The 15,272-nt window shown below is 37.7% G+C and overlaps 1 protein-coding gene across 1 annotated transcript; it reads left to right on the top strand.

Moving 5' to 3' along the window:
• The first annotated feature begins 4,384 nt into the window (after positions 1-4,384).
• Positions 4,385-14,339, top strand: LOC143551331 (putative beta-D-xylosidase 7). Its single transcript, XM_077041792.1, has 6 exons — positions 4,385-4,774; positions 11,370-11,672; positions 12,026-12,195; positions 12,330-12,427; positions 12,676-13,437; positions 13,617-14,339. Exons 1-6 carry the CDS (start codon positions 4,385-4,387, stop codon positions 14,333-14,335), a joined length of 2,442 nt encoding a protein of 813 aa, XP_076897907.1. The 3' UTR covers positions 14,336-14,339.
• The last annotated feature ends 933 nt before the right edge of the window (positions 14,340-15,272 follow it).

Here is a 15,272-nt window from a genome sequence, read left to right as displayed (position 1 = left end):
TTTCTCCTGACCCATGTGCAATCACGTGGTAGCACATGGGTTTTGCTGAGTTGTCCACCTTTCATTGGCAGCTGTCAACATCAGCATATTCTTATTCCTTAAAGGATACCTTCTGGAAGGTTGTCTGACGTGCACAATCAAGGTTGTCCTTATCCTGATTTGGATAAGGACGAGGTTGATTATGTGCATGTGTGATATGCGCCTAATCTGAGGATGCGCGAGGTCTTCTCTTTATTCTCACGCGCAGATGTTTCATGCGCAGATGTGATATGCTCAAGCATATGTAATACGCGCCACGCGCAGATGCGCCACGCGCAGATGTGATATGCGTGAGCATGCGATATGCGCCACGCGCAGATGTGATATGCGTGAGCATATATGGTGCGCGAGCATGTGATGCGTGAGCATATGTGATATGCGTGAGCATATGTGATGCGTGAGCATATGTGATATGCGTGAGCATATGTGATGCGTGAGCATATGTGATATGCGCCATGCGCATAGGTTTTGGCTTTGTGCCTTCATGATATCTTGATTTCAAGCCTCTTGTCTATATCTTGTGGGTTGACCCGCCCCGCTCGATGTTAAGGCGGGTACATACCTCTTCACTGAGCATTAGAGAATAGTCTAGAGACAGAGACCCGGTCTCTGGTCCCCTTCAAACGAGTTCTTTCGTGTTGGCAAATTCAAACGAAAGAGGTGATGAAGCTGACAACCCTTGGGAACATGGTAACCTCTCTTGTCCCTCAAATCGACTGATAAATACCGAAGTCCATCGACTAGACCAAATCATGAGGTTTACTTCTCATTTGGAATAGTACGTTTTTGGCAGCTCATAGTGATACGATTAAACAAAATAGCTTTACTACTTAAGCTTTGGTTGTAATTTGTATATTGTAATGTAAAGAACTTTTGCTTATCCTACTTTAATTTAATTTTCAAAAAACTTATGTGAAATATCTTTGTTTTATGATCAGAGAAGATGATGATTAATTATTAGAGCGATTAAAATATTATCATAGAGTTGAAAAGATGACTGATTACGTGATACTTGGCAAACACTGGATAGTTGATGCTCGATAATTTGCTTTTCGATCAGTTTTGGGCCAATTTTGACAAGGATGATCATGTCTTTGGGCCGAAACACAAATTAAATTTTCTTGTTATAAATTTTCATTTCAGAATATTTTCACACATGCATGGTATGCCCTACGATACAAAATAGGTGTGTATCAACTTTTATTCGTGCATAATCATTTGCGTCTGATAATAACAAACTAAATCAAGAAAGAAATGCTACGAAAAATCATAAATTATATTCAGTCCATTTGTATATCATTTAAGAAAATGTTACTTATGCCCCTTAGGCCATAGGACATGTTACACGACTCTTGAGTCTCACATAATCATATCTATACACGTACCATCTACAAAATGTTTAATCTACATTGGGTGGCAGTTGGGATCCCCGGTCGTGTGAAACCTAAAATTCACATGACTACATTTTCACGCATATATAGCCAGTCATTATGAAAAGCAACTTATCACTGTTTAACACGAAAATTGATGTAATGCTTAGATGTTTTGAGTAACCTTTGATATTGTATACTGTATATATAGGAGCTTTTACAATGGAAATTAACAAACAGTTCAACATTATGGTGTTAATTGTTTTTATTGCATTTTTTTAATCAAAAAACATGTGTTTTAGTAGGTAATTTTACTACTAATGAATGTAAGTTTCTAAATATTTGTGATTTTTCTATGGTTTATGGGCAATTATTTTTTATCATCTTTTAAGGTGGAGTAAGGGGTGTTCACGGTCCGGTTTTCATGGTTTTTGGGTCAAAACGTGAACCGAACCATTAGTAACGGTTATTAATTCTTGTAAACCAAAACCAAATTGTTGAATTTTTAAACCGAACCGAACCGAACCAAACCGTTAGTAACGGTTTAGTTCCGGTTTGATTTCACGGTTTGGGCATGTTGGTTTGTGACCATAGTGGCGTTTAAACACAAGCATTCCGAAAACATGAAATGTATATTATTTGGAGTTTAATAGTTTAATTTTTTACCAAATAATTCATTAATTTCATGCTACTAGAAGTTTGTTTTAATGTACGTTATATTCAGCTTACATCGAAACAGAAGGCAAGCGGGCAACAAGCTGCGCCGCTACCTCTTTTTGAATCGCAAAACTCAATCTTTTAAAAACTATATTTGCTGATCTTGGAGTCATAACATTACTATGCATGACCCGCTGAACACGGGTAAGTAGCTCCACAGCTTCAGGCGCGAGGAAACCAAAAGTGTCAAAAGCAAAAGGAATAGATTCATTACAACTTGTTACTGCGTTCAGATTTGGGCCTCACCCCATCTTTCATTTAGCATTTAGAGAATAATTAATATGAATATTATATATACACTTACAATGACCAGGCTAGTGTTTCATGACTAGAACGGACACGATAATGAGGGGTTAACCAGACCAGGAAGAGTGTTGTGTGAAATGTAATAATGTCTACATCAAAAAGGGATTGGTTCAAGGACACCGCGTCTACCAACCATTAGGAGACTAAGTATGTTTCACAAAGAAAGGTTCAAGGCTAACGCTACCTATCTTGCAACGCTCAACCGCTGTAACTTTATTTGAAACGTGAGTGTACGGATCGATCTCTATTCATGTGGGGGATTATTGGAAATTTTGGACTAATAATAATTATTAGTATGTGTTATGGATAAATTAATCATTAATGAGTCCGAAAGAGTAGAGATGAATGCGACACCGATATTCTAAAGTGTGTAGTGAGAACTTGAATATTGGTAAAAAATAGAAATGGGTTTTTCCTCCATTGGTGGAACGCTTGAGAGTCGCCTTAGCATTTTGGTGGTTGAACCAGGTGACATGTGTCGATTGTGTAGCGAGTGTGTGACAAGTGTTATGGATGATGCCATGTGTCATGAACCCGTGATGAGTCAACGGCTAGGTGTCGTCTCCTGGTTGTTCGTGCTCCATTTGCTGCCAAGTGTCAAAATCATTGATGAGTCACGGGACACGTGTCGTCACATGCTTAATCTTGTACCAAGTGTCGTGTGGATAGCTCTGGATATGACACGCGTCACGCTGACTCAAGACGGGAAGTTTCTATAAATAGCAAGTCGAGGAGCTCATTTGGAACACTGAAAACCCGGATAAGTCACATCACGTATACACACTCGATCTGACCACACAACGCCAAACCAGTTCGTGTTCTCAATTCCAACTCTCTCTAGATTCCGATCTCTCGCTACAAATATGGTTCGGGTGCTAGGGTAATCCTGGCAGTATATACTGCTTTGGCTGTTATACCCTGGGAAACAGACGGGCTCGCGGAGGTGGCCCAAAATCTGTTTTAAGTGACCTCGGTTTAACAGAAATCCTAGGCCACAATCAGGAACCACAGTTTGTTCAGTTTTGCAGCTAGAAAGGTGTAGACGTTTTCCGGTGATCAAGACGGTTTCACCAAGGGAAGAGGTGTACAAGAAGATATGACTCGGAGGTGATGCTTGGATCTTGGTGAACACAAGCTAGACGATGTGAGCTTGGTTCCAATGCGGTTTCAACACGATGATCAACTCGGCTCCGGTCCAGTTTCAACTCGTCAAAGAATTCGGCGTTCGAGCACAAGTTCAGGACTTCGGTATGAATCAAGACATGTATATATGTTATATTTGTTGTTATTCTCGTTTAAACTTGTATACGGTATATGTATTACAATTTCTCAAATTTGTATAAAGAGATTACTTATTTATTTATTGATATTGTTTAATAAAATTATGACCCATGTCCTACACAAAATTGTTTATATTTAACATTTGTGATCTTAACATTTGTTATACTTATTGTTTAATTAGGGTTTGATGAATGCACATTGACAATGAGATGTGTAGCTGTGGCCAGTGACATTTAAGACAAATTCATGTTTTGGTAAATGGCTTTACGTTGAAATTTGAAAATACATCGAACGACTCTTCTTTAAATAATAAATAAAATAAAATAAAATAAATTAGATATAAAAATGACATTCATATAAATATAAAACTAAACCAAAAGTGTTCAAATGTTTACAATCCAACTACTTTATAGTATTATAAATTGATCAACTATATATTAATTTAAAAAAAAAAACTAAAAACAAAAGGATGGCTGTTATAAGTTGAATATGTTTAGAGTGATTTCTACTCATTGTAGCTAATAGTTCACTATCATAATTTGGTTGAAGTTTAGAAAGGCCATTGGTACCTATCTTTTATTCACCTTCACTCCAATTTTTCTCTTCCATTTTCATTAAATTTCTCCCTCTCTTTGCATGAGTTTGAAAGAGGCTGAGCTTCAAAAGGCACAATGACAAGTATACAACTACTCGTATGTCTCACACTCACAATACTCATACTCACTGAGTCAACTCAGCCGCCATTTGCATGTGACTCATCCAAACCCGCCACCAAATCGTACACATTCTGCAATCTCCGACTACCCATCTCCGCCCGAGTCAAAGACCTCGTCTCACGTCTAACACTTGACGAGAAGATCTCGCAGCTCGTTAATGCAGCGCCTGCTATCCCTCGACTCGGTATCCCTGCCTATGAGTGGTGGTCAGAGGCTTTACACGGTGTTTCGAACTCAGGATTTGGTATTCTCCTCAATGGTACCATCAAGAACACCACAAGTTTCCCACAAGTTATCCTCACCGCGGCTTCTTTCAATGCTAGACTGTGGTATCGAATTGGTCAGGTGAACCGACGAACCGAGCTAACTCAGTACAGACTGAATACTAGATAATTATAAGTATCTTATGGGCTGTGGTTACAATGCTTTGCTTTAACCATACAATTTGTTTCTTTTGTTTTTTTCTTGACAGAATTACAAATTTTGTCCTTTAAAATAAGACGAATTACGGTTCGTGTCATTTTCTAAGTTTCCTTGCAGGCGGTGTACTTTAAACATTTTTTTCCTGCACGTTATGTCCTTTACGCTAACTGGGTTAGAAAAACTCAGTTAAATACCCTCACGTGAGGCGCATGTGAGGGTATTTTTGTCCTTTCATATATCTCTGCAACTAAGCCCTCTGTATCACTCTTCCCCCTCCCTCTCAATCGAATCAATTCCCGGCGATTAAAAACCTTAAACCCTCGTGTCCGACGCGACTCAATTAGGGCTTCAATCAATTGCACATCATTCTCAGAACTTAAACACGTAAGATGGATGATCCTCCTTATCCTCGATTCTACATTCGTGAAGCTGATGAACAATCAAATGCTGATGCGTTTTATGGTAAGTTAAAACTTTAGGGTTTATAATTGGGTTTATTTAACTAACAGCTGTTTAATCTTGTTTGTATAGTAAATAATCCACATTTGTTCACGATCAAGATGCACCATGGTGGCAGTTTCACTAAATTTCCTGGACGGGTTTATAACAGAGCCGTTGTCCATTTTGTTGACATGCTAGATATTGACAAGTTTTCAGTTCACGAGCTTGATCGAATCTTGCTTGAATTATCCTATCCTACAGATAAGGTTAGATTCTACCATTATGTAGTACCGGGTTCAGAATTGGATTGGGGGCTTAGAGCTTTGGGAAGTGATGATGATGTTAGGGGATTTGCTAAGTATATTGGAGCTTTTAATCACTTAATGAATGTGTATGTTGAGCATGAGTTCACCTCTGTACACACATACTTCTGCTCAACCTCAAAGTTTACCATTGAAGAGATAACAAATGAGGAGTTTCTTGCAAGCGAGGTCGTACTAGATAAAGCAAACTCAGTTAAGAAAATGTTGTTGTTGGAATGGCAAGATAGCACAAATGAGGTAGTTGTGGAACAAGACAAACAGGATGCAAATGTGAATGTTCAAGAAGAGAATAATGTTGGTGTTGTTGAACAACAAGACCAGATTGATATATGTCATGAGGATCCGGAATTTGACCCTATGTTTGGAGAGGATGCTTTTGGTGTGCAACCTACAAATGAGGTGGAGATTGATTACAATGGTGATGTAGATGGAGGTGGGGATGGAGGTGGATATGGTGTGCAGCCTACAAATGAGGTGGATATGGATTACAATGGAGGTGGGGATGGAGGTGGGGATGAAGATAGTGAAGATTCTTCAATTTCAGATGAAGAAAGTGGAGATGAGTCTTCAAGTTCAGATGAAAGTGGAACTGATGATAGTAGGGATTCTAACTATGAAATGAGAGATGAGAGTTCTGATGATGATGAACATCTAGAGGGTTGTCCAGTTAAGAAACCAAAGAATGTGAAGAAATCTAAGAACAAAAAGAAATCTAAAAATGTTAAGAAAACTAGGGATGGTGATGAAGATTCAGAAAGTGATTCAGATAGTGACTTCAACTATGAAGATGGTGAAATACATGATGTAGATTTAGATATGAGGGATTTCAGACTGCATACTGATTTTGAAGTTGGACAGCAGGATGCAAATTGTAGTTTAGAGGTTTTGGACATAGAAATGGATGATGTGATGTTGGATAATGATAGGATGTATAATGAGAAACAAAGAAATGAGGGGGACATGGATTATCTTTTCCATGTGGGACAAGTTTTTGGTACAAAAGCAGAGGTGAAGGATATGATCAAGGCACATGCAGTTGAAACAAGAAGACAAATTAGGATAAGAAAAGATGATTTGGTAAGGGTCAGGGCTGTGTGTGAAGGAGATATGGAAGTGCAGGGGGTTGGATCTAGCAGTGCTAATAAAGATGAGGGACCAGTCCAGAAAAGTATTGGGGGTAGGGGAAAAAGGAAAGACCCACTTGCTATTAGATGCCCTTGGGTACTGTTGTTGTCATACCAAAAGAGAACAGCTTCATGGAAAATTACAAGGTTGATAAATGAACATAAATGCCTTCAATCTAGGGAAATTTATGCTTGCACAGCCGGGTTCCTCTCAAACCATTTGGTTACTGATCTTCAAGATGACCCAAAGCTGAAAGTTAAATCCATCAAAGAAAGGTTTCAAAGGAGGTTTGAAGTTGGTGTGTCTGAGATGAAAGCTTATAGGGCAAAGATGTTGGCCAGGGAACATATAATTGGAAATTTCAGAGGCCAATATGGGTTATTGAGGGATTATATTGAAGAGTTGAAGAGGACTAATCCAGATACAACAGTGAAGCTTGAATTAGAAGAATGCTCAGATCCAACATCTGAGACAAGACAATTCAAGAGGATATACATCTGTTTGGGGTCTTTGAAAAAGGGGTTCAAAGCAATAGGTAGGGATCTGTTGGGACTGGATGGGGCTTTCCTTAAAAGTGCTTGGCCTGGTCAACTTTTAACAGCAGTTGCTCTAGATCCAAACAATGGATACTACCCTGTTGCATATGCTGTAGTTGAAGCTGAAACATTGAACTCTTGGGAATGGTTCTTGGAATGCCTTGGTGATGACTTGGATATAAACAACAGATCCAAGTTTACCTTTATGAGTGACAGGCAAAAGGGTCTTATACAGGCTGTAGATAAGTTGTTTCCTTCTGCAGAGCATAGGTTTTGTGTGAGGCACATTGAAGATAACCTAAGATCACTCTTCAAAGGAAAGCTTTTAAGGGATGCTCTTTGGAAGCTGGCTAGATGTACATCACCTACACAATATGAGAGAGAGATGAACAACCTAAAAAACTTGAACAAAAGGTGTCATCTTTGGGTATCTAAGATCCCACCAGAAACATGGTCAAGGTCACACTTCTCTGGTAAGTTTTTAATTTTGTATCCTTTATTCTCTCATAACTTTCAAGTTTTGTCCTTTATCTGTTGTGTTTTGTTATAATAGGTAGAGCAATGTCTGATGTGTTGACCAACAACATGTGTGAATGTTTCAATTCAAAGCTGGTAGATGGAAGGGACAAGCCTATTATCACATTGCTGGAATACATCAGAGAATATGTGATGAGGAAGATTGTTACTGTGCTGAAGGTAATTGATAGGTCATCAGGGTTACTAACACCATATGCTACACAAATTATGGAGTCAGTGAAGAAGGAAGCAAGCAGGTGAGTTGTATGTGAATATTTACTTGTCTTGTAAATGATGTGAATGGTTTACATATTTGGATGATAGGTACTCTGTGCATTGGAACGGTGAGGATCATTATCAGGTAACAGGTCCATATGGTGATCAGTGTGTAGTGAACATGAGCACAAGTACATGTGCATGTAGGAGATGGGAGATAACTGGGATACCTTGTAGACATGTGGTGGCATGTATTTGGGTGAAGGGTGCACATGACAGATCTGTTGGCAGGCCAGAAACATTTGTCAAACCAATTTACACAATGGATAGGTGGAAGGCAGTGTATAGCTACAAGGTGTATCCCATCAATGGTATGAGTATGTGGCCCACATCACAAGTCCCAATCCAGATCACAGCTCCTAAATTAAAAAAGCAAACTGGAAGGCCAAAGAAATCAAGGAAAAAGTCAGCAGTGGAAAGGGAAGATGGTGGTTCAAGGAAAAAGTCAAAGGTTGATGCAAAGGGCAAGGGAAAGGCTGTGGAGGGTGAAGGCCAGAAAGTGAAGGCAGTGAGAAAGACAAAGCCAAAAGGATCAAACACTTGTGGGACATGTGGTCAAAAGGGTCACAACAAGAGATCATGCATGAAAAATTTTGCAGATTAATGTGCCTACTGTTTGACTGTTTTTGTAGTTTTTATGACTTTATGGTATGGATATTTTTATGACTGTTTTTGCAGATTAAGTTGTTAGACTTTTTTTAAACACTTGTATGGATGTATTAAGTTGTTATGGATGTATTAAGTTTTTCATGTTTTTGAAGTTTTTCATGGTATGGTAATGGTTGTGCATAACTGCAGATGGATGGATCAGATGTTACTTATTTTAAGGGTTTGGACATATTTGCCCTTGGATCAGATTTTACTTAATTTAATGGTTTGGCAGTTTTTACTTATTTGCCATTGGATCAGATCAGATCATATTATGCAGTATTCATCTCTTGGTTTATGGATGTTGTAGATGGATGTGTAGATAGTGCACAATGTGCAGATTGTGCATGATGTGCAGATTCTGCATAATGTGTAGATTGTGCATAATGTGTAGATAGTGCACAATGTGCAGATTGTGCATCATGTGTAGATAGTGCACAATGTGCAGATTGTGTATACAATCCATCCAAAAGTCCAAAATAAACTAACCAAAGATCCAAATTAAATCCAAAATAAACTGATGATACATTGCTTAAAAGGGATCCAAAATTACATCCAAAATAAAGTCAAAATACATAATACTTAAACTGCATAAAGTCCTAAATTAACTAATAAAGTCAAAATACAAATAGTCAACAACTTCAAATTCAGTCAACTAGTTACATTTTCATTGCAATTACAATTGCAATGAAAATGATCCAACTAATGACCAATCTGTTCTTCATCTTCCTTGCTTGTTCTTTATAACTCTCTAAACTTTGTTCAACCATGTTTTTCGATTTCAATAAGCCCGGGATAATCTCCAATGCCCGTTCACACATTGGTGGGTCACGCCATCCAAGAAAGGGGCAATCCGATGTCTGGAAAAGAGGAGAAACATGAAGTATAAACAATTGACTGGAATTTAAATCGAATTACACACTTACCATGTCCGGACAAGAGAAAAACCGACGACCTGGATTTCTATCAGTCCATGAAGTTCGAACAACTGCTACCTTGCCACAAACACAGTAAGCCATCATCAATTGAGCCCTGGTATTTGAATTTCGCATCGAGCCCTAATTGATTGAAGCCCTAATTGAGTCGCGTCGGACACGAGCCCTAATTGAAGCCCTGATTGAAGCCCTAATTGAGTCGCGTCGCCGGGGAATTGAATCGATTGAAGGTGGGGTTGGGTTAAAAAGAGGGGGAAGAGTGATACAGAGGGCTTAGTTGCAGGTACATACGAAATGACAAAAATGCCCTCACATGCGTCTCACGTGAGGGTATTTAACTGACTTTTTCTAACCCAGTTAGCGTAAAGGACAAAACTTGTAGGAAAAAAAAGTTTAAAGTACACCGCCTGCAAGGAAACTTAGAAAAGGACACGAACCGTAATTCGTCTTATTTTAAAGGACAAAATTTGTAATTCTGTCTTTTTTCTTTTCCTTAACTAATGGAAGTTAGCATTCAATTCATTAAATAATATATTTGCTTTTAAAACTATTTCTTGGAGATGCGTTACATACTTCTTTTTCAAAACTATATCTAGATGTGTAATTTGTATATAGTAAATATATATATATATATATGGGTGGGTTATAGTGAAAACTCTTATTAAAGAGAAAACTTAAAAATTTCTAAAAAACTATTTTTAACTTTTTTTAAAATTTTTTTTTGAAGTTTTTTTTTCCATTATTCTTATATGTTGTTATTGGTTAAAAAAAAAAAACTTGTCGGTAGAGTGCGCTTGTGTAATAGTGTGCATTGCATATATGCAAAAGTGTTTGTATTGCATAGAATACAACACTATTGCACATATTTGATACACACTATTGTATATATACAATATAAGACTAATACACACGTCGAATACACATTAGTACGTATGTGTAATACAACATTAACGCACATGTGCACCACATCGACTTTTATTTTATTATTATTTTTTTTCCATATAATACAACACTACTACACATATACAATACACAAATATTGAATATATGCAATAAAACACTATTAAACTCAAAAATACATAGTAATACACATGTGTAATACAACGGTATCGCACAGTAATACGTATGTGCATTACAGCGGTTTTTTTTATTTTTTTATATTTTTCAAGTGAAATATAAGAAAATATAAGAATAATGGCTAAAACAGAATTTTGAAAATATTTTTTTATTTTTAATTAAAAATAATTCTTTAGGAGTTTTTTAGTTTTCTCTCTAAAGGTGAGTTTTCTCTTGATTCTCTCCCTATAAATATATATATATATATATATATATATGAGGGATATTTTGAGAACCATTTTGAGTTTTAAGAACTTAAGAACTCAATTCTTAGCCACACATTTTATTAAATGGATTGGATTGTGTGGTTGAGATTAAATCTGACTAAAAAGTCAAAGTATGAGGGAGAATAAAGTTGTAAATGATTACACTAATTTTTACTTCCGTTACACATGTGTAATAAGTCGACTCGGCGCGTAAAAAATTCTGTAATTTTTTTACGTATATGTAACCTACATATATTACGTATGTGTAAAAAAAATTCGAAAAAAAAAATTGTTACACTTAGTTCTTTCGAATTTTTAAAACTCAAAAGGGTTCTCATTTGAAATTTCAAATATATATATATACTTTTTTATCCTCAAAGAATACTTTAATATAGGCAATTGGATTAGAGGCAAGGGCGGTTTACAATCAAGGGCAGGCCAATGGAATGACATTTTGGGCACCAAACATAAATGTGTTTAGGGACCCTAGATGGGGTAGAGGTCAAGAGACACCTGGCGAAGACCCATTGGTCAGTAGCAAATATGCAATTTCTTATGTTAGAGGGGTCCAAGGTGACACTTTCGAAGGTGGAGGGATTAAAGATGGGCATCTTCAAGCTTCTGCTTGCTGCAAGCATTTCACTGCCTATGACTTGGATCACTGGAATGGTGTTGGTAGATTTGCTTTTGATGCCAAGGTTAGTTTGTTTATTTTCACCACCTTTGGTTTCATATAAAACTTTTACCATGCATATATCTCACATGAATTCTTAGTTTTGTAATAATCTATTATCTATAAGACTTCAGTCAATATTAAGCCTGACAAAACGAACGAGTCGGATTAAAGTTCAATAAAATAGCCTATTTTGACGAAAAAGTATTCGATCAGTTGATCGTAAGCCTTGTTGTTGTTGTTGTTGTTATCTGATAGTAATTTTTTGAACTTAAAAGGAAATGTAATTACGCAAAACATGCTTGGTGCATTATGATTTTGTATTTACTTAGTATAGTGTACATACGATACTAATTCAACACGAAAATATATAAACAGGTGACAAAGCAAGATCTTGCTGACACATATCAACCGCCTTTTCAAAGTTGCATACAACATGCCCAAGCTAGCGGAATAATGTGCGCTTACAACCGTGTAAATGGGGTCCCAAATTGTGCTGACCACAATCTTTTAACCAAAATTGCTAGAAAGCAATGGGGCTTTCAAGGGTATATATGTATATATAAAGACCAACAACATTTTTCAGTCTGCAAACATTACCTATAAATTTGGATTTATAATTTGTGTTTTAGATTCAGTTACTAGAGTGGGGGCATAGTTGTAATCTCATATCTTTGTTTAGGTACATCGCTTCAGATTGTGATGCGGTATCCATCATATATGAAGTTCAAAATTATACAAAAACACCAGAAGATGCAGTTAGTGAAGTGCTCAAAGCAGGTATGTCTTTTCACTAGTTTTACTTTCATTCTTTTGGTTATTTATTAATGCACGGATCGATTCAGATTATGTTATTTTAGTCATTTCGACCTATTTACTGATGAATATTGAATAGGTTAATTAAGGGTATATATGTTACTTCTCTAACGGGCCAAAATTGGGGAAAAAGTCAGCTTAAAAGAAGCTGGTCAAATTTTCTTTGCCGTTTAATATTGTTACTGAATTTTCTTATGTGAAAATAAAAACAGGGATGGATCTCAACTGTGGATCCTACTTGAACAACCACACCAAGTCCGCAATCCAACAGAAGAAGCTTATAGAATCAGACATAGACAGAGCCCTTACCAACCTTTTCACCATGCGAATACGGCTCGGCTTGTTCAACGGGGACCCAGCCTCCCTCCCATATGGCACCATTGGCCCAAACCAGGTCTGCTCCAAACCGCACCAGGACCTAGCTCTCGAGGCTGCACGAGCTGGCACCGTCCTTTTAAAAAACTCCAATAACCTCCTACCATTAAAAAAAACCATCTCATCATTAGCCATGATCGGTCCCAATGCCAACTCAGCACGCACCCTCATCGGGAACTACGCGGGCCCACCATGCAAAGCAGTTGAACCACTCAAGGCACTCCAAAGTTATGTGAACAACACACATTATCATATAGGGTGTGACAAGGTTAACTGTTCTACCGCTTCAGTTAATGAGGCCGTTGAGGTTGCTACAATGGCAGATTATGTGGTTATGTTTATGGGGTTGGATCAGAGTCAGGAACGCGAGGATTTTGATCGTGTGGAATTGGCGCTGCCAGGTCAGCAACAGGATCTGATCACTGCAGTTGCTAAGGCTGCTAAGAACCCGGTGGTTTTGGTGCTGCTTTGTGGTGGCCCGGTGGATATTTCATTTGCGAAAAGTGACCCAAAGATTGGTGGGATCTTGTGGGGTGGGTATCCGGGTGAATCGGGTGGCATTGCGCTTGCGGAAATTATCTTTGGTGATCATAATCCAGGTAATGTTGAAAAAGTCGGTTACCCGTTTGCCTTCTATGTCGATGTTTATATACTCTTTATTAATGAATGAAAGAGAAAGGCCTTTTGGGTCAAATAATAACATTTAAGTTCGAGCTTTTTAGCAAGCTGGTCTTGACTAGCCCACGAGCAGCCGGATAACTTGAACTTGTGTTTGCAGGTGGGAGGCTACCAATGACATGGTACCCAAAAGAATTCACCAAGATACCAATGACAGACATGAGAATGAGACCAGAGCCATCTTCAAACTATCCAGGCAGTACATACAGATTCTACACGGGCCCGTCAGTTTTCCCATTCGGCTTCGGGCTCAGCTACTCAAACTACACATACCGATTCAAATCGGTCACACGGACCAAATTCTTTTTAACCCAAATCTCAACAACAGGCACCACATTACAAACCTCGGATTCAGTTCATTACACGGCTGTTACCGACACAGAAACAGAATCATGTGAAAAGGCCAAGTTTAATGCAACATTGGAGGTCCAAAATCATGGTGAAATGGACGGTAAACATGCGGTTTTATTGTTCGTGAAACGGGATCAAGATGTGGGTAGCAATGAGAGCCCATTAGTGCAACTGGCGGGGTTTGAGAGCGTGGAGACGAGTGCTGGAGAACGCGTTGAAGTTGGTTTTGTTATTAGCCCGTGCGAGCATTTTAGAACCGCGAATGAGGATGGGTTGATGGTGGTTGAAGAGGGGTCTTATAATATTGTCGTTGGTGAGCAGACATACCCGATTTCGGTTTTGGCTAGGGAGGATTCGAATGCGACTGCTTTGTCTAACCGAGACTCTTCGGCTCATTATACTTGCTTTGATTATTTAGGTGTTATTGTAGTTTCTTTGGTATCTTTTGGTCTTTTGAGTTACTCTTGATGATTATTGTTGTAATGAGTTTTGAGTTTGCAAAATGATGAGAAATACTTTATACAAAAATTCTTTCTTGGTGTGTTGAACTAGAAACTAGATGCTTGGTCGATGACAAAACAAGCACGTTGATGTACAAAACAAAACATTCATGTTTCTCTCCTCTTTTAGACCTGACCCACCAATGATGATAAAAATAGGGATTTATTTCGAATACAAACAATAGTTTTTTTTTTGTTTTTTTTATTTCTTTAGTTAAACAAACGAACATAATAAATGTCCTATTTGTTCATTAACGGTTGTAAATGTTCGTTTATTTTTAGTTTGTGTTCATTTGCGTTTCTATAGGTACTTTCATTTATATATTCTTAAAAAATTTAGATCTGCTACAATTTAGACTATTTAGTCAAGTTTAACCCGTTTATAATTTAGTGTTTATTTATTTCTTTTTTAGGCCTAGTAGCAGGGGCGGATCCAAGGCTTGAGGAGGGTGGGCCGTTGCCCACCGTCCACTCGCCGGAGTACCTTGTTTACGGGTATATGTTAATATATGATGAGTCAACAATGAGTCCAGTGCCCACCGTCGGAATTAGGGGAGGATCCAGGTGGTCCGTCGGCCGCCGGATTCTATATTAGTCGGAATGTATAACTGAGAAGTTTCGGCTATGAATCTGAAATATGATGACTAAAGAGGAGGCCGGAAGACTTTGGTAGGTAGTTCTTTGTTATATTTAAATATATTGTCTTTGATTGCTATTTACGAGGCACATATTGTTGTTGTCACTTGTTAATTATAGCATTTCTTGTCGGTTAAGCATTTAATTATTTTACAACTTTATATTGTGTAATAATTTACTTTTAATTGTTTATATAGTTTCAAGTGTGTTTGATCACATATATATTATTACTCAAATTGAATTTCTTAACCATCATTTTTAAATGAATA

This window comes from Bidens hawaiensis, unplaced genomic scaffold (genome assembly GCF_021521415.1).
Source record: "Bidens hawaiensis isolate Kalapana, Puna unplaced genomic scaffold, B.hawaiensis_p1.1 tig00016366_1, whole genome shotgun sequence".
NCBI lineage: Eukaryota > Viridiplantae > Streptophyta > Magnoliopsida > Asterales > Asteraceae > Bidens > Bidens hawaiensis.
The sequence above is the reverse complement of the archived record's forward strand: the minus strand, read 5'-3'. Positions and strand labels throughout refer to the sequence as shown.